This window comes from Ovis aries, chromosome 7 (genome assembly GCF_016772045.2).
Source record: "Ovis aries strain OAR_USU_Benz2616 breed Rambouillet chromosome 7, ARS-UI_Ramb_v3.0, whole genome shotgun sequence".
Taxonomy (NCBI): domain Eukaryota; kingdom Metazoa; phylum Chordata; class Mammalia; order Artiodactyla; family Bovidae; genus Ovis; species Ovis aries.
The window spans coordinates 15,518,223-15,542,982 of record NC_056060.1 but is presented as its reverse complement, the minus strand read 5'-3'; the positions used below and the strand labels follow the sequence as shown (position 1 = coordinate 15,542,982).

The 24,760-nt window shown below is 51.1% G+C and overlaps 1 protein-coding gene across 7 annotated transcripts in view; it reads right to left on the bottom strand.

Moving 5' to 3' along the window:
• Positions 1-8,862: 8,862 nt before the first annotated feature.
• The window catches only part of CORO2B (coronin 2B), a 149,709-nt gene continuing 133,811 nt past the window's right edge, over positions 8,863-24,760 (bottom strand). For 6 of the 7 annotated variants that reach the window (XM_004010265.6, XM_042252092.2, XM_060418892.1 and 3 more), the window contains exons 4-12: positions 23,878-24,027; positions 23,017-23,181; positions 20,965-21,081; positions 20,738-20,842; positions 20,105-20,201; positions 16,186-16,298; positions 15,743-15,833; positions 15,400-15,539; positions 8,863-10,840 (exon numbers count right to left, since the gene is read on the bottom strand). In XM_004010265.6, the coding sequence (XP_004010314.4) occupies positions 10,709-10,840; positions 15,400-15,539; positions 15,743-15,833; positions 16,186-16,298; positions 20,105-20,201; positions 20,738-20,842; positions 20,965-21,081; positions 23,017-23,181; positions 23,878-24,027 (1,110 nt within the window). In that variant the 3' untranslated portion in view covers positions 8,863-10,708. Of the gene's footprint in view, positions 10,841-11,216; positions 11,337-15,399; positions 15,540-15,742; positions 15,834-16,185; positions 16,299-20,104; positions 20,202-20,737; positions 20,843-20,964; positions 21,082-23,016; positions 23,182-23,877; positions 24,028-24,760 lie in introns of all 7 variants that reach the window. The other variant, XM_060418893.1, reaches the window with a different exon arrangement.

The window sequence follows — 24,760 nt, the reverse complement described above, 5'->3', positions numbered from 1 at the left end:
TGGGTTATTTGACAGATAGGTTTTACATAAATGCTGGAAGAAAAGATAAGCTGTCAGCAGATGCTCTTCTGTGCTAAGACTGAAATGTTAGCCTCCTCAAGATAACCATCTTCAGGCCATTAGGAAAGACTAAGGCTGCAGAGGAATCCAGCCAGATTGCTAGGTATGCGCCTCCTTCTCCCTGCCTTGGGTGCCTTGCCCTTTTCTCTTCCACCCCAACCTTATCCTTCTTCAAGCCCACTTTCCACTCCTCAGGATCCTCTGGGAAGCCATCCTGAACAGCCTCATACAGATGGAATCTTTCTTTCCTGGAAATCCCACTGGCAACTACTCTCTCTACTTTGCACCAATTAGTATGTTCTAGATCAGTGGCTTCCAAACTTGGTTGATTGCGACCTACAGTGAAAGGCAATGGCACCCCACTCCAGTACTCTTGCCTGGAAAGTCCCATGGACAGAGGAGCCTGGTAGGCTGCAGTCCATGGGGTCGCACAGAGTCGGACACGACTGAAGCGACTTAGCAGCAGTAGCAGCAGCAGCAACAGTGAAAAACACATATTTTTTTCATTTCAGTACACTCCCCCCTCCCCCAACACAGAAAGCAATACACACACTAGCAATGCACAAAGTTTCATGCACAGATGTGCTGTGCTGTGCTAAGTTGCTTAAGTCATGCCCTACTTTGCGACCCCACAGACTGTAGCCTGCAAGGCTCCTCTGTCCACAGCGCTTCCCAGGCAAGAATACTAGAGTGGGTTGCCATTTCCTTCTCCAGGGATCTTCCCCTTCCAGATATTGAAGCGGGGTCTCCCGCGTTGTAGGCAGACTCTTTACTGTTTGAGCCGCCAGGGAAGCCCATCTTATTTCATATGGTGGACACTAGTATTTCCTTCCTGTTCTACTTAGTGCTTTCTTATTCTATGATACTAAAAAAAAAAATGCTGGTTGTAACACATTAAATTGATTTCAAGACCCACTAAGAATAATCCTTCCTTTGTGCATGAGTGCTAAGTCACTTCAGTCGTGTCTGATTCTGAGCAGCTCTGTGGACTGTAGCCCACCAGGCTCCTCTGTATGGGATTCTCCAGGCAAGAATACTGGACTGGGTTGCCGTGTCCTTCTCCAAGGGATCTTCCCAACCCAGGGATTGAACCCACATCTCCTCCTTGCCTGCATTGGCAGGCAGGTTGTTTACCACTAACACCACCCGCGAAGCCCAATCATTCCTTTGATCTCTCTGCAATTCAGTGTGACATTTTATCATATTCTGCAGCCTCCCTCCACCTCCTGACTCTCGATCTGATTATCCAGATCAGCTCACCTGAGTACTCTCAGAAGCTCCTCACAGCCTCTTGCCCAACGTGTCTCTCTTTTCCATCCTCCTCACGGATTTTTCGAAAATGTAAATTTCATCTGATCATTCTGACGCTTCTAAGGCTTTCCATTGCTTAAAACTGCCTCCCAAATAAATAGCCCAAGGAGAAGGCCCTTTGCAGACAATCCCCTTGCCAGCCTTTTCCTTAGCTCCAGCAACTCAAGGCCCCCTCAAGTCCACTGTTTCCTTTCTCTGTGACTTTGCACACACTGTTCCCTGCCTGGAAGGCACCTCTCTCTCTTCTCTGGGGGAAAACTACTTTCACTTTAAGAACTCAGACTACTAGAAAGAAGGAAATCCTGTCATCTGTGACAGCACGAATGGACCCCGAGCGCACTGTGCTAGGTGAGATAAGCCAGACAAAGACAAATATTGTTTGTGGAATCAAAAAAAGACAAATTTGTAGAAACAGAGACTAGAATGGTGGTCACCAGAATGTGGGGGCTAGGGGGTGGAGGTGGGGTGGGGCAGGGGTTTTGGGAATGCTGGTCAAAGGGTACCAACTTGTAACTAGAAGATGGGGATCTAATGTACATCTAGTGATTATAGTTAATAATACTGTATCATGTACTTCAAAATTGCTACAAATTTTTTTCAAGATTAAAAAAATATATTTACTTGGCTGCACTGGGTCTTAGTTGCAGCATGCAGGATCTTTAGCTGTGGCACGTGGGATGGGATTGAACCTTGGGCCCCTGCATTGGGAGCACAAAGTCTTAGCCACTGGACCACCAGGGAAGTCCTGCTAATAGATGGGAAATGTGCTCACTACAAAAAAGAAATGGCGGGTTTGATCCCCAGTCAAGGAACCAATGGAGAAAGAAATGGCAACCCACTCCAGTATTCTTGCCTGGAGGATCCCAGGGACAGAGGAGCCTGGCAGGCCATGGTCCATAGGGTGGCAGAGAGTCGGAAAAGACAGAAGTGACTAAGCACGCAAAGGAACTAAGACCCTGCTGCTGTTGCTGCTGCTAAGTCACTTGCTCTGTGCAACCCCGTAGATGGCAGCCCACCAGGCTCCCCCGTCCCTGGGATTCTCCAGGCAAGAACACTGGAGTGGGTTGCCATTTCTTTCTCCAATGCATGAAAGCATGCTGCATAGCTGCAAAAAAAAAGAATAGCAATGGTAATGACTTGATTGGGCTTCCCCAATGGTTCAGGGGGTAAAGAATCTGCCTGCAGTGCAGGAGACATAGGAGACATGGGTTCGATCTCTGGATTGGGAAGATCCCCTGGAGGAGGGCATGGCAACCCACTCTACTATTCTTTCCTGGAAAATCCCATGGACAGATTAGTCTGACGGACTACAGTAAATGGGGTTGCCAAGAGTCAGACACAACTGAGTGATTTAAGCACACGTGAACAGTGATTTAATAAAGATGTTAGCTAACACCATGGTGGTGGTCATACTGCAGTACACAAACACATCAAATCCTTAAACTTACACAATGTTATATGTCAATTATATCTCAATAAACAAAAAATAAAACTCAGATTACTGTCACCATGAGGTTGGTGTTTTGATTGTTCCTATATAGTGCTCTGATCTATTACGTATTATACTGAATTATAATTACTCATTCACATGTCTGCGTCTTGAGAGATGCGGGCCAGGAATTTGTGTATCTCAACTGGTTTTATATCACTGGCGCCTAATGTAATGTCATTATCCAGCAAATGCTAACTGAAAATTAGCAAAGGAACACTGTTCTCCAGGGACTTCCCTGGTGGTCCAGTGGCTAAGTTTCCTTGCACCCAATGCAGGGGCCTGGGTTTGATCCCTGGTGGGGGAACTAGATCCCACATGCTGTAACTAAGACTCAGAGCAGCCAAATAAATAAAAATCAATATTAGAAAGAAATGAATTCTTTGTATAAGAAAAAGAACACTGTTCTCCAGTTCCATGTCATTAATTAAATTTCCCCAGTTCTATATTATCTTAATCTGTGGCCATTTTAATGATCCTGTTGTATATGTGTGTGTGCCCCTATGCATGTTGGTGAGGTGGGGGGAGGGTGAGAGGATGGGTTTTGTAAACAGCTGTTGATCTTATTGTGTCTGAGATATCTCCTCCCAGCCAGAGATATTCACTGCCTCAGGGAAAACTAAGATTCTGAGAGCAGGAATGTGTAACAAATAAACAATCAATAATCAGATTTTGACTTTCCAAATGTAATTTCCAAAATTCGTGGTTGAAACAATAGTTTTGACAGCCTAGGGTTTTGATTTGAAGAGGAGAAAGGGCTCAATGCCAGAAGAAGCAGGTCACAGGGTTTATGCCACAAACAGTGGATTGGGAAGAGGCAAGATTAGGGACTGGGGACACCTGGGGTAGGGTAGGAGGAGCTCAGTGGGTGGCACCAGACCTAAAGGGATCAGGGAAGGCCAAGTCAGCATCAAGAGGATCCAGGGAAGGCTGAGCCAAAGCCTGGGGAGAATCTGTTGTCACCTTTACGCAGGAATCCACGTGAGCAGCATGCACCTCAGAGGCAGGGATTCTCCTATCAGGCCTTCCTCCCATCAAGAGTCCAAGAGAAGTGACACCTGGCCATATCTGTGTTGCTTACGCCATCCAACTACCCACAGGCTCAATCTCCTCCTCTGGTCTAGAGGGGCCATGACGATGTGGGAGGAGAGGTCCCAGTTCCTGTACCTGGTGAACTGAGCAGAATAAGCCCGAGGTTTCATTCAACAGGAAACTGGCAAATCCTACGCTTTTACACGTATTTAAAATATCTTCCAAACTAAAAAAATAACCTTTCTCTCTCACTGACAAAAATTGTCTATTGTAGAAAAATGTAGCTCTTCAAAAAGGAGAGTGCTAACCTGTTATCTCATCACCCTGAGAAAATCACTGTTAGTCATCTCGGTCCTCCCAAGCATTCTTTTCTGCCCTGTATGTGAATTTTAACTGTAAATTAGAGTGGAATCTCTTTGCAAACAAGAACTATATCCTGTTCATCTCTTTCATCCTCACATCTAGGATAATATTTGATGCAGAAAAGATGCTTGATAAATATTTTATAAAACAAATATTTTGTAAAATAGTTTTTGCATGAAAATGCTTCCTAGTAGGTGAAGAGAGACTAGTAGGCTTCTACTTGCTTCCTAGTAGGTGAAGAGAGGCAAAAAAAGCTATTTTCATTGTCGTTACAAATGACTTCACCGTTGGACAAATAGGTGAATGTCAGGCATCCTGAGGGGCAGGTGGGACAGGTAGGGTGGAAAACCCTGGGGTGCGTGGGGCCCTGTCATTTCACGGGACAGTATCAAGCAGCCTCAAGGGGAAGATAGCTTTTATAGTGATAAGAAGAACCCAACAGAGCTCTCTAAGAAGAGTCATTCATCTGTGAACTAGTCTGAAGGACAATTGCTAAGCTGGGTGCAACCAACACTGCCTGCTGTTGGAAGTTTAAGAGAAGTATAAAGCAAGGTACCAAGCTCTGTAGAGTGCTCCATCTGTTGGCAGGGGGTGACTCATTTCTCATCACACCGCTGATTCCATTCCTGGGACGTTTCTGCACACATCACCCTTCCTCCCCTCCCCCTATATCCCCACTTAAGATGACCATCCTGAAGTCTGCCCTAACCCATGCCCCAGCCACCCCTTCCCCATCTCCTCCCTTACCCACCACTAGCCTACCAACCCTCGCCTGGCTCCCTGCTTCAGAGCCGCCCCCTAATCCTTTCTGTTTGCAGTAGTCAGAGGGAAGTGTTCACTCCTGCTTCAACAGAGTGGAGCCCAGCCTTCCAGGGCACCGATTCAGGGCTTCCCATGGTCTGGCTGACCTCTTTCTCTGCCCCTGGGCTGTATCTCTTGCCTGGGATGCAGCTCAGGTTTCTCTCATCAGCAACTTCCTGGAGACTGTGTGGGGCTAAAGCTGGTGAGCCCCAGGCCCGGGCTGGGCTGTGACCAGGGCTGCAGAGGTCTAGCCTGGACCCCTGCCCCTCCTTCTCTGGCGTTTCTTCCCTCCCCTTCATGTTCCTGGCTCTTCCTTCTGCCATCTCATCAGCTCCAGGCCTCTTTGAATTGTACTCTCCAGGCCCCTCCCTGCCATTGTCCCTTGGGCAGGGCAGGAAGCAGGGAGCTGCTAAAGGTCGCAGAGTCAGGGGCTCAGCTGGAAGGCAACCCCGGTTCAGCCTCTTTCCAGCTGCTCGGGACAGGCAGCCTCAGAGGGTGGTGAGGTGAGCGCCCCCCTCTGGCTATCTCCAGATAACTCCTCCAGCAGTCTGTTGACAGCGACTTGAGGCAGCGAGGGTCCTGCTGTCCCCCACCGAGCCTTCCTTCTTCTGTACTTGGGGTGTTTCAGATCCTGGCTATTCTGTGTGTCTGCTTTGCCTGAGGCCCTTGTGCCTCTATCTGGGTCATTCATTCTGGGGTGGGATGGGAGGTGGCAGAAGGGACTCAGCTCAGGAAAAATGGGCTTGATAAGAAGGCCATAATCTGCCACCTGCTGGCTGGATTCAAGCTCCTAGCAAACTCTTCCTGGTCTTTGAATCTTGTCTTAATCACTGTGACCTTGAAATCCAAAATCATAGTCTTCAGTGTTCCCATCGCCCTCCTTCCACTTGAGCCCGCCCCTTTTTCATTGCCCCCTTGTTTCCTTCCTTCAATCTGTCCACCCTCTTCACAACAGCAGCTGAACACCGGAGGAAATCTGTTATAGGTAGAGCTTTGGCAAGGGGAAAGCTTCGCCCAAAGGGACTGTGCTAATGGGGGGATTCCAGGCAATGGGACAGCCAGGTATGAGGACTGGGACAGGAACTTCATAGAACTCTGCAGACCCGACCATGTAGCTTCTCACCTTCTCTAAGTAAGGCTGATCCAATTGAGTTTGTCACTGAATTAATTAAAATTCTAAGGGAAGATAGTCTGCAGGTTGCTCCCAAATAGAAACACAGAAGCACAGAGAGCAAGAAGCTCCTGCCAGCATCGCCCTCTTCCTCTCCCTGATCCAAGGGCCTGCATCCCCCTGCTCCTCAGGCTGGCGGACCTGGGTTGGTGGGGATAGAGGAGGGGAGTCTGGTAAGGCTTCCTGTGGTGGAGGTGAGCGTCTGCTCCTGCTCTAAGCAGCCCGGTCAGCACAGCCTTCCAAGCTGAGGGGCAGGGCCCTTGTGGTGCAGGTGTTTGCAATATGAAATCATTTCGCACAGGAAAGAAGCAGCCACGTTCTGCACGGTCCACTGGCAGTCTGGGATGTGTGCCCAGCACCAAGAGAGAGTCTAAAAATGCCCAAGCCCATCTTGGGATCTCAGGAGGCTGACTGAAGGGAATCCAGGAATCAGTAAATCTGCAAACAACTGCCTATTTCACCTGGAACCCGGCAGAGGGTGGAACTCACCCCAGCCTCCAGGGGTTCCACATCCCGCTGGGTGACATGATGCCTATTGATGGACCACTGGTTGGAGCCCCTCAAGGGCAAGCCTGGTCCTTTTCCATCTCTGTGTTCCCAGCGCCCAGTACTGAGTAGATTCAGCCACTCAAGGTGAGTTAGGCTGAGCTTAAAATCCAAGTAGGTGTTGGTATGTGGGGGATGTGTGACCAGAGTTCTAGGCCTGCCCAGAGGGACCTCTCCATACAAGAAAAGGGTCTGAAGTTTAGCCTCAGGTATTCTCACCTGGAGCAAAGAAGGGAGCAAGCACCTGGTGAGGAACATGGCATTGGGAAAAGGTATGAAAAGCCAGATGGGCTTGTTCTCCTACATGGTTACACTAATCAGAGCAATGTGGTAGGTGAGGCTGTAACTGGCCGCAGGATTAGCAAGGCAGTAACTGGCTGCAGGATCAGTGTAATGAATGAGGAGGCATGGAGCATATTCTAGTATGTGAAGAACTAAAGGACATATGTGGACAGCCAGTGAGCAAGCAAGGAGTTCATCAACAAGTGCACCTGGGAAACGGGCTGCTTGGAGAGAAATCACATTCACCTCTGACCTTGCACAACCTTCCATAATAAGTGATAATTAAAGAGCTTCCTAGTTGGACTGGGAATTGCGGATCCCATGGGACAGAGGCATACGTGAGACAGATCACCGTGTGTGTTCACCTGCCCAGGCTGGGAGAAGCTTTGGTGAAAGACCCAGCTCTACCCACCTTCTTCCACATCCCTGGAGAAGGAGCTTTGGAGTCCAAACTCTCAATGACCTTAGCATTTCTTTCAAGCCCAGCACTGTGAATTGATCCACATGAGAAACTCTATGGCTGTCTTTTTCAAATTCATGTTTCCTTAGAGTATATTTCTGCACCCAAGCCCTGTTGGAAGCCACCCTACTACTTCCCTTCTCTTGATGATATTGGGTTAGCCAAAAAGTTTGTTTGGATTTTTCCATAACATCTTATGGAAACTATTTCTTGTTTGCATCACTTGTGCTAGACAATTGGTGATCTTGGGGCTTTGTTCCGTTCTCCTAATTGCTAGGAGAAACTTGTGGAAACTCAAGCGTCAGATCATTAAGGGACCCTCCAACTGTCCTACACCCTCACTTTATAGAGAACGTGAAGCCCAGACAGGAGAAGTGAGTCACTTCAGGTCACACAGCCCATCAGAGGTGGAGCTGGGCCTGGACCACGCCCTACCTATCCCAGGTCACGCCCCTTGCTCTTCCACTGCCCTTTATCATTTCCTCTCCAGCCCTCTTTTCTGAGATTTTCATTGCTTTTCTCTGCTTTTCTCTCTCTGGAGTTTTCTGTGGTATCCACACTGTCACATGACTTTGTAGACTGACAGCTCTGCTCCACGACCACCCTGGCTCAGTGAGAGAGGGAGGGTGGCCCAGCAGCCTGGCAGCCCCTTGTCTCATGACCCTGAGCCCTAGCCCTCCTTCCAGAAGAGACCCTGCCCAGCGCTGAGCCTGGCTGAGGACTGGGAACCTGTGCCTCCTCTGACTCTGGGCTCAGGAGGTCCATGTCCCTGTGTGTCTTCCCCATTACACCAGCTAATGACCTTGATTGAGCGTGTCACATTCTGGACCTGACTACTCTTTTTGAAAATGGGAAAAATTAGAACACACCACTTAGAGCAGCTGTGAAGATCAAAGGAGTCAAGTACACGGAGTAGTTCTTTGTAAACTGTGGAGCAGCATTCCAATGTACAATGTAGGTGTCCTCTAGACCCCAACACAGGGCTGGATGTGGGTGCGGAATAGAGGTTCTCAACTGGGGACAATTCTGACATCCCAGGGGGGACACTGGGTGATATCTGGAGACATTTTTGTTTATCATGACGGGGTTTGGGTTGCTGTGGCATCTGGCTGGCGGAGGCCAGGGATGCTGCTAAATAGCTGATCGTGCTCAGGACAGCCTTCAGAGCAAAGAATCATCTGGCCCCAGATGTCAGCAGTGCTGAGGTGTGAAGTCACACCTGTAGACACAGACATGGGTTGTTGTTGCAGAGGAGCAACAGAGCTGCGGCTGGGGAGTCGGCCATCAGGATACCACGGCGACCAAGAGGAGGAACCGCCCAGGTGAAACGAGCCGGCTGCGCCCAGGTCTGACAACTTGAAAACATTTTATTTCAATTCTATCCTTGGGAGGCAGCATAAATAATCACAGAAGACCACAAAGGTCAGTGGGGAAGAAAAAAAAGCTTTAGAAGTGTGGGGAAGAGGAGATGTGAGCTGACGCAGTCTAGCAGCGGGGTCTGGGGGGGTGAGGAGACCCTGCTTTAGCTGGCTGTGAGCGTGGAAGGCTCTTGGAGAAAAAGCCTGAGGGTTTGGGGGGCTTTCCCTGCCCAGGTCACTCGGAGGGGCTTAGGGAGCCCCACCTTTGTGGTTGGATGTTCTGCAGGGTGGCTGTGGGACAAGCAGGTACAGAGCACAATGCGTCTAGAGATTCTAGCTAATGAGAGAGAGGTGTAGACACCCATTTCTTAATCCCCAGACCAGATCTCCCCCCTCAAACTGTGACTTTTCTGAGAACAGTGTTCATACACTCTGTGAGTAATGAGAAATGAAGGGAGAAAAGGAGGAAAAAAAGAAAATGGTAGAAGACCAAGTGAAATGTGGCATCTCCCAGGGTCCTGTGGCCTTGAGCTGCTTCTCAGTGTTTTCATCTGCAAAGTGGGGAGAATGCTCCCTGCCTCTGGGAGCTGAGATGCGGCTCAAAGGGGATCCTATATGTCGAAAGGCTGTGTAAACCTTAAAGTGCTACACCAATGTTAGGGGCTGCGGTCCTTCTACAAGCGAAAGGCTGACCGTGGCTGAGAGCAGGGAGGAGGGACACGCACGCAGAGCAGCCCTCGGGGCCAGCAGGCCACTGCTCGGCCCTCCCAGGGCCAGCTCCACCCTCCTCGGCCTCAACCTCCAGGAGGACGAGGCCTCATCTTGGAGTGAGTCACCTGGGGGGTGAGAGCGAAGGGTGGAGGTCAGGAGGTCGGAGGGATACTGAGTGTGGGGGAGGCGTGTGGCCCATCAGCACTACTGCTGTTGGGAGGCTCCGGGCAGTCCTCCTGCTCCCCCGAGACTTGGGCCCTGCTGATGCCCCTGTAGGATTGGCATCTTGATGCAGTGGGAAGCGCCCAGGCCTGCGGTCTGCACACCACTGGTCCTGGGTCCACTGTTCACCTGCTGGGTGACTCAGTGATGTCACTTCCCCAAAGCAACCCTCAGTTCTATCATCTGTAAAATGGGGACACTATTCCCTACCCTGACTGCCTCACAAAGTGAAGAGGAAAAGAGCGTTGCCAGAGCTTTAAGAGCATCAGGGGAGGGCAGGGGGTCATTATGGCCTTGGTGAAGGATCCTCTTAATTCCCTGAAGATAAGAGAGAGGGGGCAAGAGACAGGAAGGAGCTGGGCTGCTTGCAACCCTGGTCAGGCGAATGGGCTTCAGGGGCTGCCCAGGGTGAGGGAGGTAGGGGAGGGGAGGGAGACCTCGGATGCCTGCAATCCAGCCCTTACTGCACGTCCATCAGGGCCACCGTGAGCCCCAGCAGGAAGCGCGGAGATGTCCCGGCAGCCCCCTCTGCCGGAGACAAGTTCAACCTCTAAGACTACTGGGGTTCTGGCTTCCCTCTGCGCTCCTTGGTCCCCAGAGGGCACTCGTCGTGGGGGGGGGGGAGTTCACAGCCTTTGCCCAGCCGAGGGGAAGCCGAGGCTCCGGGGGTGTCAGGGAAAGGGATGCCAGCCTGGACTCTGGGAGAGGCTGGGGACTCCTATTAGCAGGAGGTCGAGAGGTCAAAGGTCAGCTTCCAGTTCTTGAGGTGGCAGGCGGGGGGTCCTCAGGCTCTCCCCCAGCTCCAGTCCTGGCGCTCTCTCTGGGGTCACCGGAGAAGGGGAAGTTAAGGGACGAGTAGAAACAACGGAGAGATCGGCTTAGAAAGCAGCCCAGCCGAGGAGCTAACAGTTCTTGGGGCTATTGCGCAAGTTTTTCAGTTCCAGCTGAAGCTGCCGAATGCGGATGTCTTTCTGGGCCAGCTCCTCTTTCAATCTCCGAATCTCATCCTGCTGCCGGAAGAACATTCGAAGGAGCTGGTGTGGACGAGAGAAGGGGCCAGAAGGGTGGGAGAGAACAAGTGAGAAGGTGACCTTCGCTGGGGGAGAGGTACCCGTACCCCGCCCCTCCCCCCAGGCAGCCTCTGTCCCTCTGACTCAGGCCTCCCACCCCTTCCCCACTCCCGGGTCGAGGTGACTCAGGTGGCCACTCTCCCATCTCTAGACTGAGCTCACTCATGCCCACTCCCGCTCCTACTCATGCCCACCCCAACGCCACCCCACCCCACCCCACCCCACCCTGTGAGGCAGAAAAGAAAGGACCCTGATCCAAGATCACCAAGGAAGGGCCCAGTCCACAAAGGCCAGATATCCTAAGCTTACCCATTTAGGGCTTAATAATTTATTTACTTACCATTCAGAATGGAAAGCTTTCTGAAATGTTTTGTATCGGCTCTCTCTCTTTTTTTGTTTTCAAATTGGAGTATAGTTGCTTTGGGGGTTTCCAAGGCGACATTAGTGGTAAAGAACCCACCTGCCAATGCAGGAGATGTAAGGGGTGCTGGTTCAATCCCTGGGTCAGGAAGATCCCCTGGAGGAGGGCATGGCAGCCCACTCCAGCGTTCTTGCCTGGAGAATCCCATGGACAGAGGAGCCTGGTGGGCTACAGTCCAGAGGGTTGCAAAGAGCTGGAGTATGCGCACATGCAGAGTTACTTTACACTGCTGTGTCGCTCTCTGCAGTACACCGCAGTGAATCAGCTATATGTATACATACATCCCCTCTTTTTTGGATCTCCTTTGCATTTAGGTCCCCACAGAGCACTGAGTAGAGTTTCTTGTGCTTTACAGTATCTTCTAATTAGTTATCTATTGTATACATAATATCCTTCTCTTTTTTAAAAAAAAATGTTTATTTTTGTCCAGGTCTTCGTTGCTCCCTGGGCTTTCTTTCCCTAGCTTCGAAGAGCGGGGGCTACTCCCTAGTTGCGGCGCGCAGGCTTCTTGTTGCGGAGCACAGGCTCTAGGCTCCTGCACTTCAGCAGCTGTGGCAGGTGGGTTCAATAGGTGCAGCACCAGGGCTCTAGAGTGCTGGCTCAGTAGTTGTGGAGCACAGGCTTAGTTGCTCCGAGGCCATGTGGGATCTTCCTGGGCCGGGGATCAAACCCATGTCTCCCGCAATGGCAGGCGGATTCTTTACCACTGATCCACCAAGGAAGTTAAGAATACCTAATTCCTAAGATTCATATAGTTCTCTTTCTATTCATATAGGCTTCCCCCTATTCTTCTCTTTTCCTTAAGGTCAGGATATAGAATGGTATTTTTCCTGCTGATGGGGGACTAGCACAGCACCCCAAAATTTGCACTGGGCATTGCTGGAGTGGCCGTGAGTAAAGCATAGGAATCTGACAACACCTTTGCTGAGATGACTCACTGGATTAAACACCCTCTCCACTGCTTCCATAAAACAGACTGGCCCACACAACACAGCCTCTGCAGGCTCCTGAAGAACCCCACACACTTGAGTTGAATGTTACCAACAGACAGTTGCCTTGGTCCTCCAACTGCCCAGTGTGAGTTGCAGCTGTCTTTGTAATTGCATAATTTAAATACTACATGAACTGATGAAATAGAAATACAAAAAGAGAGTGGCTCTTTCCATAAAAACTAAGTTGAATGCATTTGAGAATCTTGATGATGAGGGGGTGCTAAAAAGTTGCTACTGATAGATACAGATGATATACACACAAAAGACTGAGGAATATTCTGTATCTTGATTGTATGGTAGTGGTTACACGGCTGTAGGCATATGTCAAAACTCATGGAACGTACCCTACAAAGGATGAATTGTACAGCAGGTCAATTATACCTCAATAAACCTGTCTTTAAAAAAAACACTGGGGAAAACTTTGAAAAAACAAGAGCTTTGTTTTCAGATTGATTTTAAGTTCTCATTCCACCTAAAAAAACACTGAAAATGGAAATTGGAGTTAAAATGCGATTTATTTGACAGATACATAGAAGATGCCAACTAGGATGTCCCGAGAGAAAAGGAAGGTCTTGATTCTACATCAAAACATGTGGAATGAATGTATATGTTTTATATTTTAAACAAAAATAAATTGTTTAAAGAATGTATATATCATTTATATGATTCATTCCTTTAACTGACTTGGAAAAAGTTTATATTAACCAACAAACCAGTTCTAGTTACCTCTGTTTCGAGAGATATTATGCTGTATGCCCCACACTAAATAATTCTACATATACCCAATGCCTTCCAAGTTGTCAAAGTTTCCTTGTATAATTTTTTTGGATCAGCTTTTGTTTAAAAAACATATTTATTGAGGTATACTTCATATGCCATAAATTTCACTCATTTTAAGTGTCAATTCAGTGAGTTTTAGTAAAATTACAGAGCTGTACAACCATGTCTCCTCCCGTGTGTCAAGCTACCCATGTTGAACCAGTTTCTTCACTGTTGAACCAACTTCTCATTCGTTGTTTCTAGTTTTTCGTATTAAAATTGTGGGTAAAAGGTAAAACAAGAGTTACCAGCCTCTGAGCAAATTTTTTTTTCTCCCAGGGAGGAAAGAACACAAGCTGTAGTGTATAGATTGTGGCATTTGTGTTGTTTGCTTAGAGACCCTTTAAAATATTTCTCTAGGTCCTCTGTTCTGATTCATATAGACAAGTTCACTCACTGTAACTGCTATTCAACCCTGCCCTCTCCACACCCAGTACTAGAACAAACTTCAGGCTCTTATTGAGGCCCTAGGCTTGCAACAATTCAACTATGCCTACCTTGTCAGGGTACATAAAAAATTTCTTTTAAAGAAAACGCCAAATGTATACACAAGTGGAAAGAAAAGCACCATGAACCTCAAGGTACCCAACTTCCAACTTCAGCAAATAACATGTAACCACTCTTGCTTTATCTTTATTTTCACCTGCTCCCCCTGTACCACTCTCCTGGGTGATGATTTTGAAGCAAATCCCATTGATCATAGTTTCATCCAGCTTTAGAAATCTGAGCATCCCTCTATAATGGCACATAAACATATTTTATAGCAATTAAAAATTTACCTGTCAATTTTACCTTTAAGACTAAGCCTTGGTGGTCAGGAATGATCATACTTTTATGAACAACAGTGATAATTATAAGATGGCCCCCATGTTATCCCCCTCCTTTCAAGGATGGACTGAACCCAGTAACTTGCTTCTTATGAATAGAATATGCCAGATGTGATGGGATGCCATTTGCAAGCTGAGTTTACAAAAAGACTGTGGTTTCCACCTTTGACACCCTCTTTTCCTCAAGGCCATGCTGTGAGCTGCCCTGTTTTGAGGTCCATGTGGCAAGGACCTGAGGGAGGCCTCTCTCTGTCAGCTCTTGAGGGAATGAGACCCTTAGTCTAATAACCTACGAGGAAATGGGTCTTGCTAGCAACCAAGTGAGGAAAGCCAGAAGCAGATCCTTCCACAGGCGAGTCTTCAGATGTGACTGCAGCCCTGGCTGACAGTTCACACCTTCATGAGAGCCCTGAGTCACAGGCATCCACAGACACTGTGAGATAATAAAACATTCGTGGGATTTAAGTCCCTAAGTCTTGGGGTAATTTGTTACATGGTTCTCATTGTTCAGTCACTCAGTCATGTCCAGCTCTTTGCAACCCCATGGACTACAGCATGCCAGGCTTCCCTGTCCTTCACCATCTCCTAGAGCTTGCTCAAACTCATGTCCATTGAGTCGGTGATGCCACCCAACCATCCCATCCTCTGTCACCCCCTTCTCGAGAGCTAATGCAGTTAGCCTCTCTGTGCATTGCATGTGAGCAGGAAAAGTGCTAGATACTTAAGGACAATCTCTTTAACTCTCACAGCATTTCATATCCCCATTTTGCTGTGAGGAAATGGACTTAGGAAGGTCAGGAAACATGTTCAGGCACAGCCAGGAAATGAGAGAGCCAGATGCAGGTGGCTCCCTGCAGCATCTCCACTTCAGCTGCATCCAGCCCAGGGCCTGGCACACAGTGGGCATTCCATGAATCCTGGCTGAGCTGAACTGTATTTGTGCCAGGGACCAAGGGTGTGGTGGAAGGCAAGGCCTCTGGGGGGTGTGGACAAGGCCCAGCTCTGGTTGCCCTGAGAGAGCTGCTCCCTTTCCAAATGGTACAAAGAGTACTTTCAGAAACACTCAGCCTCTTCCACAAAAACAGGAAATCATCAGACCTCGCGGCAGCTGCCATGCCAGGGAGGAAGGCCGTGCTGTAACACATGAGGCTGGCTTTCCCTTGTGAGCCAGGAATTTACAACTGCAGATGACAGCGACATTCTGATATGGATTCACAAGGGGACACGTAACTCCAGGTTCTGGGATTTGTGGGGATGGGGAGGGGCATCAATATCCTACCATAGCCCAGCCTCTATTTATTGGGGTCAGAGGCAACAGAAGCCCACAGCAGGCTACTTACGGTATTTGTCACAGAAAGAAAAATGCCTCAGAACTGAGCTGGCCTAAGGGCCTGAAGCTCATAATTGAAATGCAAAGGTCTCACTCTGCCAGTGTGTGTGAAGGCAATAACTTATTTTTCTTACCTCATTCTCTGTCCTGGGTGGGACATTTTCTAGTAAATCTATTCCGTTGACCACCACGCTCTTCTTTTCTTTGATGGGAGCCTTGAACACCATTTTTGGGGACTTCTTATAGCCTTCTTTCAAAGACATCAACACAGGATCTAAGCAAGGCAAGGCATGTATTCTCACCAGCTATCCTGTGGACTCTCCAGTGATGGTGGCTCTCAGGACACCATGCCTGACAGTTGGCTGATGTGAGGGCGAGTTCAACGAGGAGGATATGCAAGGGGAAGGGGGTGGGCTAGACTGAAGGCCAAGATTTCAGTCTCCCATTCTCTTCTGGGAAGCCCACCCCCAGTGGTACCTCGGTTGATGCCTCCCAGCCACTCATCAGGGGTCAGAGCTGGCTCCGTGCCCGGCGTCATGGGGTAAATATCTTCCTGGTAGGAATCCGACTGCAGTGGGGTGGAGCAGAAGAGTGGACAGGTGGGGGACTGCTGAGAAGGCCCCTTCTCTCCAGTCAGAGTCTCCCCTTCGCTGACCTCCAACCACATACCTGCTCTCTCTGCTCCAAGTCTTTGTATTTAGTGTCTCCCACTTGGAAATCCCACCTTGCCTTTGTTAGGAAACCAGACTGCCCTCACCTTGGAGTGGCCCTCACCCTCTGCACCCCAAATTAGGCCTGAAGACCCCAATCCACAGGAAAACACCTCCTTCTTCTGAGCTCCTCCAGGCTCACAGCCCCAGTAGTGAGGAAGTTAGCTTTCAATGCCAGGGGCCCTTTGCAGCCAGCCCGGCCCCACTCACCCTCCGGGGCACGATCATGGAGATGGGCTCTATGAGGCCCTTGAGAGTCACCAGCTTGTAGAATCGGAACACCTCGCAGGCAGACACGTCCAGCCCATGCTTGGGCATGACCCCTGCGGACAGGCACACACACGGCTGCATGGGGTCCCAGGAATCCCCCCAAGCAACCCTCCTTCCTGATGACCTTGGCCAGGGGAAAGGTGCAGTTGGAGGGCACTAGGTTTGGAGGCAAGGACCCATGCAGTGGACAGGAAGGGGCTGGGGGCTTCCCGAGTCAGGCGTTGTCTAATAAGGCCCATGGGCCAGACCTTTTTCACCAAGGTGCGTACTGTAGAACTGGGGGCCTTTGAGACCTGAAAGGGGCTGCACAACTACTTGAATCTAATCCAGTCTCTTTGTAGGTGAGACTCTTGAGGGGCAGAGGGAAAGGGGCTTTCGCCCACAGTTACACAGTGCTGTCACTCTATATACCCCAGAGCCCATCACCTGCTGAAATGAACTGGCTTCCCGAAGCCTCTGTGCTCCCAGTCTTCATAGAGAAAGAAAGAAGGTGAGGACTTCCCTGGTAGTCCAGTGGTTAGAAGTCTACCTACCAATGCAGGGAACATGGGCTCGATCCCTCCCTGGTCTGGAAAGATCCCACATGTCTCAGGGCAACTAAGCTCATGTGCCCCAACTACTAAGCCTGCACTCTAGAGCCCATGAGTTGCAACTAATGAGCCAGTGCTGTGTAGCGAGAGAAGTCGCCGCGATGAGAAGTCTGCACACCACAACCAGAGAGTAGCCCGGGCTTGCTGCAACTAGAGAAAGCCCACCAGTAGCAACGAAGACTCAGCACAGCCGAAAATAAAGAAATAAAATAAAGGAAGGAAGAAAGAAAGCAGAACACTCTCCTGTGCACTCAGAGGTTTAAATGGAGCCCAAGACTGCTGCTTCGTCATGTGCTTTCTAGGACTGACAGGCACACGTGCATGCATGCGTGTCTGCGCGTGTTCATGTGTGTCTGCGTGGGCACCAGACACAACAGCCCTAATAGCTGCATCAGCTGAACACCTGCTGGGGGAGCAGTTCGGTGTGGGGTCAGACACACCAGCTTTGGCGTGGGACAGGATCCTGAGTTTGAATCTTGATTCTCCCCCACTTTCTGGCTGGGAGTCCTTGGGCAAATGACTGCCTCTCTAAGCCTTAGCTTCCCTGGTTGCCTAGAGGAGTCCAGTGGTGGCCCCTCATGAGACTGAGTGTGAAGATGCTTGTTAACCGCCCAGCAGTGATGAGCACAGACAACATGAATTTCTTTCTCCAGGATGTGAATACGACTGAAGGTTCTACCGTTCCTCATCTGGAATGGAAAGATGCTCTACCAGAACAGAGAATTCCAGAACCTGGAGGGAAGTGGCTTCGTGGTACCGTGAGAAGCCAGGAGACTTGGGTTTGAGTCCTGGCTCTGCCACTTAGAGCTATGTTACCCGCCCAGGGTGAGTTAAGTAGCCACCCAGAGCCTGCAGAAAGTGCCTGGCTCGTGGTCAGTGCTCAACAGTGAATTCAGGTGAGGAGGACAAGCAGAAATAGTTATCCTCAGTACCCCCTCTTTCCCTTCTCCCCAAGTCCTGATGACCCAACTTTCTAAACATCCCCGGATCCATCCTCATCTCCATGCCATCCCCCTAGTTACCATCCTCTTTTGCCTAGAAGTCCACAACAGCCTCCTAACTGGTCTCTCTGCCTGCCTCCTGCCCTCTCAAGATCCAGCCTCCCAAATCCATTCTTCCTACAGGAGCCACAGCAATCTCAAGCTAACCTTTCAGATCATGTCACACTGTCCCACTCTCACCTACCCACCAGCCCAAGAAGAATAAAATTCTACAAAGAGTTCCCAATGAAATCCCAACTCCTCCCCCTGTGTGATGGTTAACGTTATGTCAGTGGGCTCAGTAAAGTGGATGACCCTCCCCAGTGAGAGTAGGTGGTGGGCATCTCCCAATCCATTCTGGGCCTGCATGGAGCAAAAGGCAGAGGAAGGAGGAATTTGCCCTTTTTTCCTGCCACGCTGCTTGAGCTGAGACATCTCATCTCCTGCCCTTGAACTGGGTTTTGTACCATTGGTTCCCCAGGGTCTCAGGCCTTCACACTTGAACTGAATTATATCGCTGGCTTTCCTGGGGCTCCAGCTTGGAGAGGGTAGATGGTGAGACTTCTCAGCCTCTGTAATTATGAGCCAAATCCTTGCAATTCCTCTTTTATAAATACATTTGGTTGTTTCTCTGGAGAACTCTCATACACCCTGTCTAATGCATCCCATGGGATCTGGCCCCAGCCCACCTCTCCAGCTTAATCTCCTAACACTTTCCCCATCTGCCACCTGTTCCACAGTCTATGCCGAGCCACACTGACCTCCCTTCTGCTCCTAGAACATGCCAGGCTCTTTCTGGCCTCAGGGCCTTTGCACTAACTGTTTTTTCTGCTGGCACTACTCTTCCTCCTTCCTGCCTTTCAGATTGCAGTTTAAAATGTCACTTCCACAGTGAGGTTTCCCCCAGTCACCTCATCTAAAACAGTCCTTCTCACTCTCTGTTCTATGATCCCATTTGATTCTCTTCTTAGAACTTACTACCATACAATGTTTTCCTTATATATTTGTTTATTGTCTGTGTTCCCTTCAGTGGGCAGTGAGAGAGGCCGTGTTCTGTTTTATTTATTACTGTACCCCTGGACTAAGCTAGGGTCTGGGCACACAGCTGTAGCCAATAAACGTTTGTTGAATGACTGTGTGAAGGAGCAGAAGGAGCCAGGTGCTAAATGTTTTGTATACGTGATCTCTAAGCTTTACAACAGCCCTTCAAAGTAGGTTTAATCCCATTTTACAGATGAGGAAACTAAGACTCAGAGGGGTTAAGGACACAGCTAAATCAGAGTATAAACCTAGTTTGGACTCCAAAGTCCAGGCTGCTTGTTATACCAGTTGATGATGGGGTGACCGTGAGGGAGGTGGGGGTGACAGAGCCCTGGGGAAGGGTGAAGTCAGTGGAATGGGCATCAGGACCTCAGGCCTATCTCTAGCTTTCCAGTTTGCTGTTGGTCACTGGGGCGGGGGGGTGGCCCCTAGGCCCCTGCAGCCCTGATGTCTCTGAAGCTGGCCCTCAGGCCCTGTCCATAACACCAGATCCTCAGAAGGATGAAGCCAGACTCAAGCTCTAAGGAGAGAAGGGAATAGAGCCACTCCAGAGATTTCTTCCACTGGGTGATCTGGACCCCACATGGCGGACTGCTGAGTCGGATGCCCTGTCAGTGTGAGTCCCTGGGCACAAAGGCTTCACAGTAAGGCTTTAGTGGCGGGAGAGAGTGGGCGTGAAAACCAGACACTACATTCGTCAGTTTTGGAGTCCTCTCTGGGATTTGCCTGAGAACCCGGAGAGCCTGGGGAGGTGGGGAGGGGACCCCTGGAATTCCTCTTGTCTTCTCAGGCAGGGACAGAGCTGCTTCGGGGGACTGGGGGGTCCTGGCTTCCCAGCAGCTTCAGGAAGGGGCCTGCACTTGGACCTGGTTCTGAGCTGTAGTTACTCAACCTCCTTCCACCATGTCAGAACCACAGTGGGCTTCAGCCTCCCCATCTGCAGACAGGAATGCAGGGACCGTGCCCAACCCTGCAGCAGCACAACCCTGCAGGCTGCTGATGGCCAGAGATGGCAGCGGACGCCAAGCACCGTGGATGGATGGAACCGGTCAAATAGGCAGTGACAGGCTGGTTGAAGACGAGTAGGCTGACCTTCACAGGGCAGCACTTGGAGGTTCTATTCTGACTGGTCCATGAGTTGAGCTTCAGAGGCTGATTTTTCATTGTGGGGGAGAGGTGACCCAAGAGCTCAGTTCCAGTCTCTCCTCTCATAGTGTCACAGGCATGGCAGCCCCAGGGCCCCCTTACCAAGACCTTTCTGCGGGGCCGGGGAGCGGAACTCCATGAGGTAACTCAGGTAGGGTTTCTCCGTGCTGATCTCGTAGTACCGGATGTTCCCATCACCCTGGGGGCCAGGGGAGAGGGAGGGGAGGAAGAAGGAGGGGCAGGGGTGGGTTCAGCAGATCCTGGTCCAGGAGGCCACTGAAGAGAGCCTCCACGAGCCCCCAAGATGCTCAAAAGGCCATGGAAGCCTGGCTTCTAGGCCCCAGTGGGGATGCCACACGGGACTCGCTGGGGGTGGTGGGTGGTGCGTGTGGGGGGGTGTATGCTGGTGGGCATATGGACAGTCTTCTCGACAAACAAGATCTCCTGGCAGGTGCCTCAAATCCCATCATTAGGGATGATGCACTCCAGGCTCTGAGCCTCATTCCCCTGTAAACTCTGCCTCCAGTCCACCCCCAAGGGATCCTCAGTCACTGACACCTGAGTAAAAGCAGCATCCAGTGCAAGGGTGGGTTTTGATAGAAGACGGTGGGACCGTTTTGGGTCGGGAGAAGGGCAGAGGTTAGGCTCTTCTTGGGAGGTAGGGAGGGACTGAGGGCCCAATGGGGGCAGAGGTCTCCCACAGGCTGCCCCCGTCCCTCCCCCACCTTCCACTACCTTTCCAGCCAGGTAGAGCATGTGGGTGTCAGCATCGTAGAAAGGGAACAGAAGGCCAGAGAGCCCATCAATTTCCTCCTCGATCAGGGGCATAGACAGGTCCTCCTGCAGGCGGGGGCCCAGGATCAGTATCCAGGCAGGACGGCAACTCACCTTCCCCAACCCCAGCCAGGCCCCGGGGCTACGACCCTTTGACATCACCCTCCTCCCCGCCTCCTGCGGCTGACCTGGTCCCAGAGGGCGATCTGTCTCGTGTTCCACCTGGAGACCCCCGTGGTGAGAAGGCGCTTCATGTTCCCCAGGAAGACCACCCGGTTCACTCTGTGGTTTTTGCAGTTCGCCTCCTGATGGAATCAGAGAGCTGGTGAGCCAGGCCCCCGACACTAGGGTACGGGCTGGGCTGCCTGGAGGGCCCCAGACACACATCCATTTCCCGACTCCCTGAACCTGTGGATGTTTCCTTGTTTGGAAAAGGGTGATTTTCACATGTGATTTTAAGTGAAAGACCTCGATATGGGGAGATTCACCCTGGATCATCCTCAGGGGTCCTAAATGCCATCACTAGTGTCCTCATTTAGAAGAGAGAGGCGAAGGGAGATTCCACAGATGCAGAAGGGAGAAGGCGGCCTGACTGCAGAGGCAGAGACTGGGCTGGTGGGGCCACCAGCCAAGGAGGCCCCCGGAGGCTGGGGACACCTTCCCGTGGACGTCTGGCCTCCAGAACTGTGCGAGAGGACCGATTTCTGTTGTAAGGCTCCCCGCTTACAGTAGTTTGTTATAGCCGCCGCAGGAAATGAATACAGGTGCTGTGGAGCATGGAGCCCTGGGACCAGGAAACCAGACCATACCCCATAGCGGACGGGGACACGGACCAAGCCCCAGGCAGGGCTGGCGCTGGGCTGGGTGCCAAGTGCCCTCACTGAGGCATCTCTCCGCTGTCGCCACAATGCCTACTGTAAGGGCTCTCTGAGGATGCGGAGCTTGAGGCTCAGGACGACCGGGACTCACGCTGGGTCACTGCCGGCTGACTCACTTCACCAGGACCTCCTTCTAACTGGGCCGTCCTCTGCCTCTGCTCCTCCCTCTGGGCACCTCCTTTTCCTCCTAACACACAGCGGCCCTTTGCCAGGATGAGTCAGCGTCAGGTAGGAACCAGAGGCTGGTGGGCTGTGCAGACAGCCGGGCTGGCGTCACTCACTCTGGATTTTAGTTCCAAGTTCTGCCAAAAAGTGGAACCATGGAGGAGTCCCTCACCCTCTCTGGGTGTGGGATGGAGGTTGGAGGTCTCTGCTGTTTTGTATCTTTTCTGCTCAGCATGGGCTCTGGGGTCCACCTGGCTGGGTTTGAGTTCTAGCTCCCCCTGTAACTCTGAGATTCAGGTCTGTCCTTCTCCAAGAAGCAGTATTCCCATGAGGGAAACGGAGAGGAAGAGCAACAGTGGCCACCACAGAGGACCATCACAAGGATTAAATGGGGGTGGGGGGAGGGCGACGCGGAGCCCACAGTTAGTGCATGCCACACAGTGAGCTCTGGGTGAATACTGACGACACTAATAACTATGGTGATTATTGTCTGTAAACAGCAGTTGTTGTACACGACTTTCTGGTCCTGCAGTATTGGGTTTTTCCAAGATAAACGCGTCAGTCTTGCTTGTGTTAGGAGGTAAACCTCAGATCCCATCCAAATTTTCCAAGCCATCTAGTGCCACTACTAGCAGGAAGTTGGTACTCAAGAAATGTAAATTTCTTACTCCCAAATGGCACCTAATCCCTTCCTCGGAGTCAAGACCCAGAATCAAGGACCAAAACCGGAGCTTAGTTCACCATCCACCTCTCCACTTGGAACTGCCCCTGAGGCTGGCACCGTCTACCATCTCATCCCATGCAGGTGGCTGGGCAGTGAGTCCAAAGTCCCCTCCTCCTGTGCCCATGATGAGCACCCAGGGATTCATGTGTGGAAAGGGGTCACCACTTTGGCCTTCAGAGCAAGCAGAAGAATCCCATCTGGGGAGAGGGGTGGAGTCTGTGGGGGTGAGAGAGGCTACCGAGATCCCTCTGCATCCAGAATAAGGCAGCGCTCCTATAAGCAGAGAAGGGCCCAGAACAAATGGGCTGGTCCCCATAGGTGCAGGGCTGGTCCCCATAGGTGCAGGGCTGGTCCCCAGAGGTGCAGGGCAGTACATGGAAGACCATCACAGTCCTTCCTTCCAGGGCTGGCTGACAGCAGAGCCCCAGCTCCCAATACCTTGCCTACCCCTCAAGAAAGGTGCGGGGCTTCACCTGCAGGACGCGGCCAGAGCGCGGCTCGATCACACGCAGTTTCTTGTCCTTGCACGTGGTGGTGAGCAGGCTGCCGTCAGTGTTGAAGGACATGCAGAGGATCACGTCCGAGTGGCAGTCTATCATCTTCACCGGCTCACCCACGTCCAGGTTCCAGATGAGGACCTGGGAGGGCAGACATGCAGGAGGCAGGCTCAGCCCTGCTGGGAGAGACGCCCTGTGCAGGGTCGCGTTGCTGGGATGGGGGCCATGTCAAAGGCGGCTGTGTCCCCGTCACACAAATCCACCACTGTCCTTGGGCAGATCCCAGCCCCAGCCGGGGCTCAGTTCCTACTTCTAGCAAGAAGGATGAGTGTTCCTTGTTGGGTTCCATATCTATTTTGAGGGCATACCTGGGGGTAGGGTCTGGGGCTCCATTCTCCCCGCCAGCAGCTTTGGGTTCTTTTTCCTACTAGGAGGGTAGAGACTACTTCTTGGTTAAGAGGTGGTCAGGTAGAGAGTGTGGGCATAGAGTGGGTATTTTTTTTTCCTTTTTTAAAATTTTTATTAGAGAATAGTTGAGTTCCAGTGTTGTGTCAGTTTCAGGTATGGAGAGGGCATGCTTCTCTGGTATATCAGGGCTGGAGAAGGCAGTAAAGATGCCTCCAGCTTCTGTGGACCGCAGAAATGACGGGCACACAGAAAATGCTCAGCTGTGTGCATGTCAAATGAGCGAATGAATGAGTGACTGAATGAATGAGACATTGGCCAACAGGCTTGGGGAAGTAACAGTGCTCCCTACAGCCCCCTAAAGATGCCCTTCTCTCTCCCTCTGCCTCCCTGCTGAGCTGGCTCTGGCCACTGTGCCCACGGGCTGCCCACCTTGTAGTCGTAGCCAGCACTGAAGAGGATGTTGTTGGTGGTGGGGTGCCACTCGACCAGTCCCACACGCCGGCTGTGCCCGTGCAGCTCCAGGAGAGCCTCCGTCATGTTCCGCTTCAGCCCGCCCTCGGGGATCTCCCAGATCCGCACCTGCAGAGCGGACGGAGGGCCAAGGCTGGTGGGCACAGGGCCAGGAGAAGCCCCTGCTGCCCCTTCCTTGGACGCCAGATCTGCCTAGTAAGACACCTCCTGGTCAGGGCAGTGGGCAGAGCCTGGCGGAGGCTGGGGCGTGAGGGAAGGTTGCAAAGGGTGGTTAGAGAGAAGAGACCATCTTCTCTGTGCCTTTGGGAGGATCTTCTCTAAGAAGTCTCTGCAGACCTTGGCAACTACTATCCCTGGCATGTTTGTTATTGTTTCTGTCTAGCCAGGCCCAGAGGACCACACATTGAGCAACTTTTAACAAGTGCTGTGTTCAAAGCCTATCTCTGCTTCCCTTCCCACGCCCTTCTATGAATGCCTCCAGCCTCAGCGCCTCTGTTTGTACCACATGGCCTGTCCTTCACTCTGTTCCCCACCCAGAATGGACACTTGAGCAGAGGGAAACCCATCTGGGAGGCTGCGAAGCCCAGGGCCTCTCCTGAAGATGATGAACTAAGGGGCAGAGAAGGGTGAGGTGCTGGACGCTGAGCTGAAAGCATGTCGAGCCTGGATGTAGTCTTGCAGATGCTGATAAACAAGTGGGAAGAAAGAGGAAGGTGGAATTTAGAGAGAGGAGTGACCATGTGACCCCAGAGAGAGAAAGTGAGCAATTTCTCTGTCATCTTCGAATTGCACACGTGCATGCTCAGTTGCTAAATCATGTCTGACTCTTTTGGGACCCCAC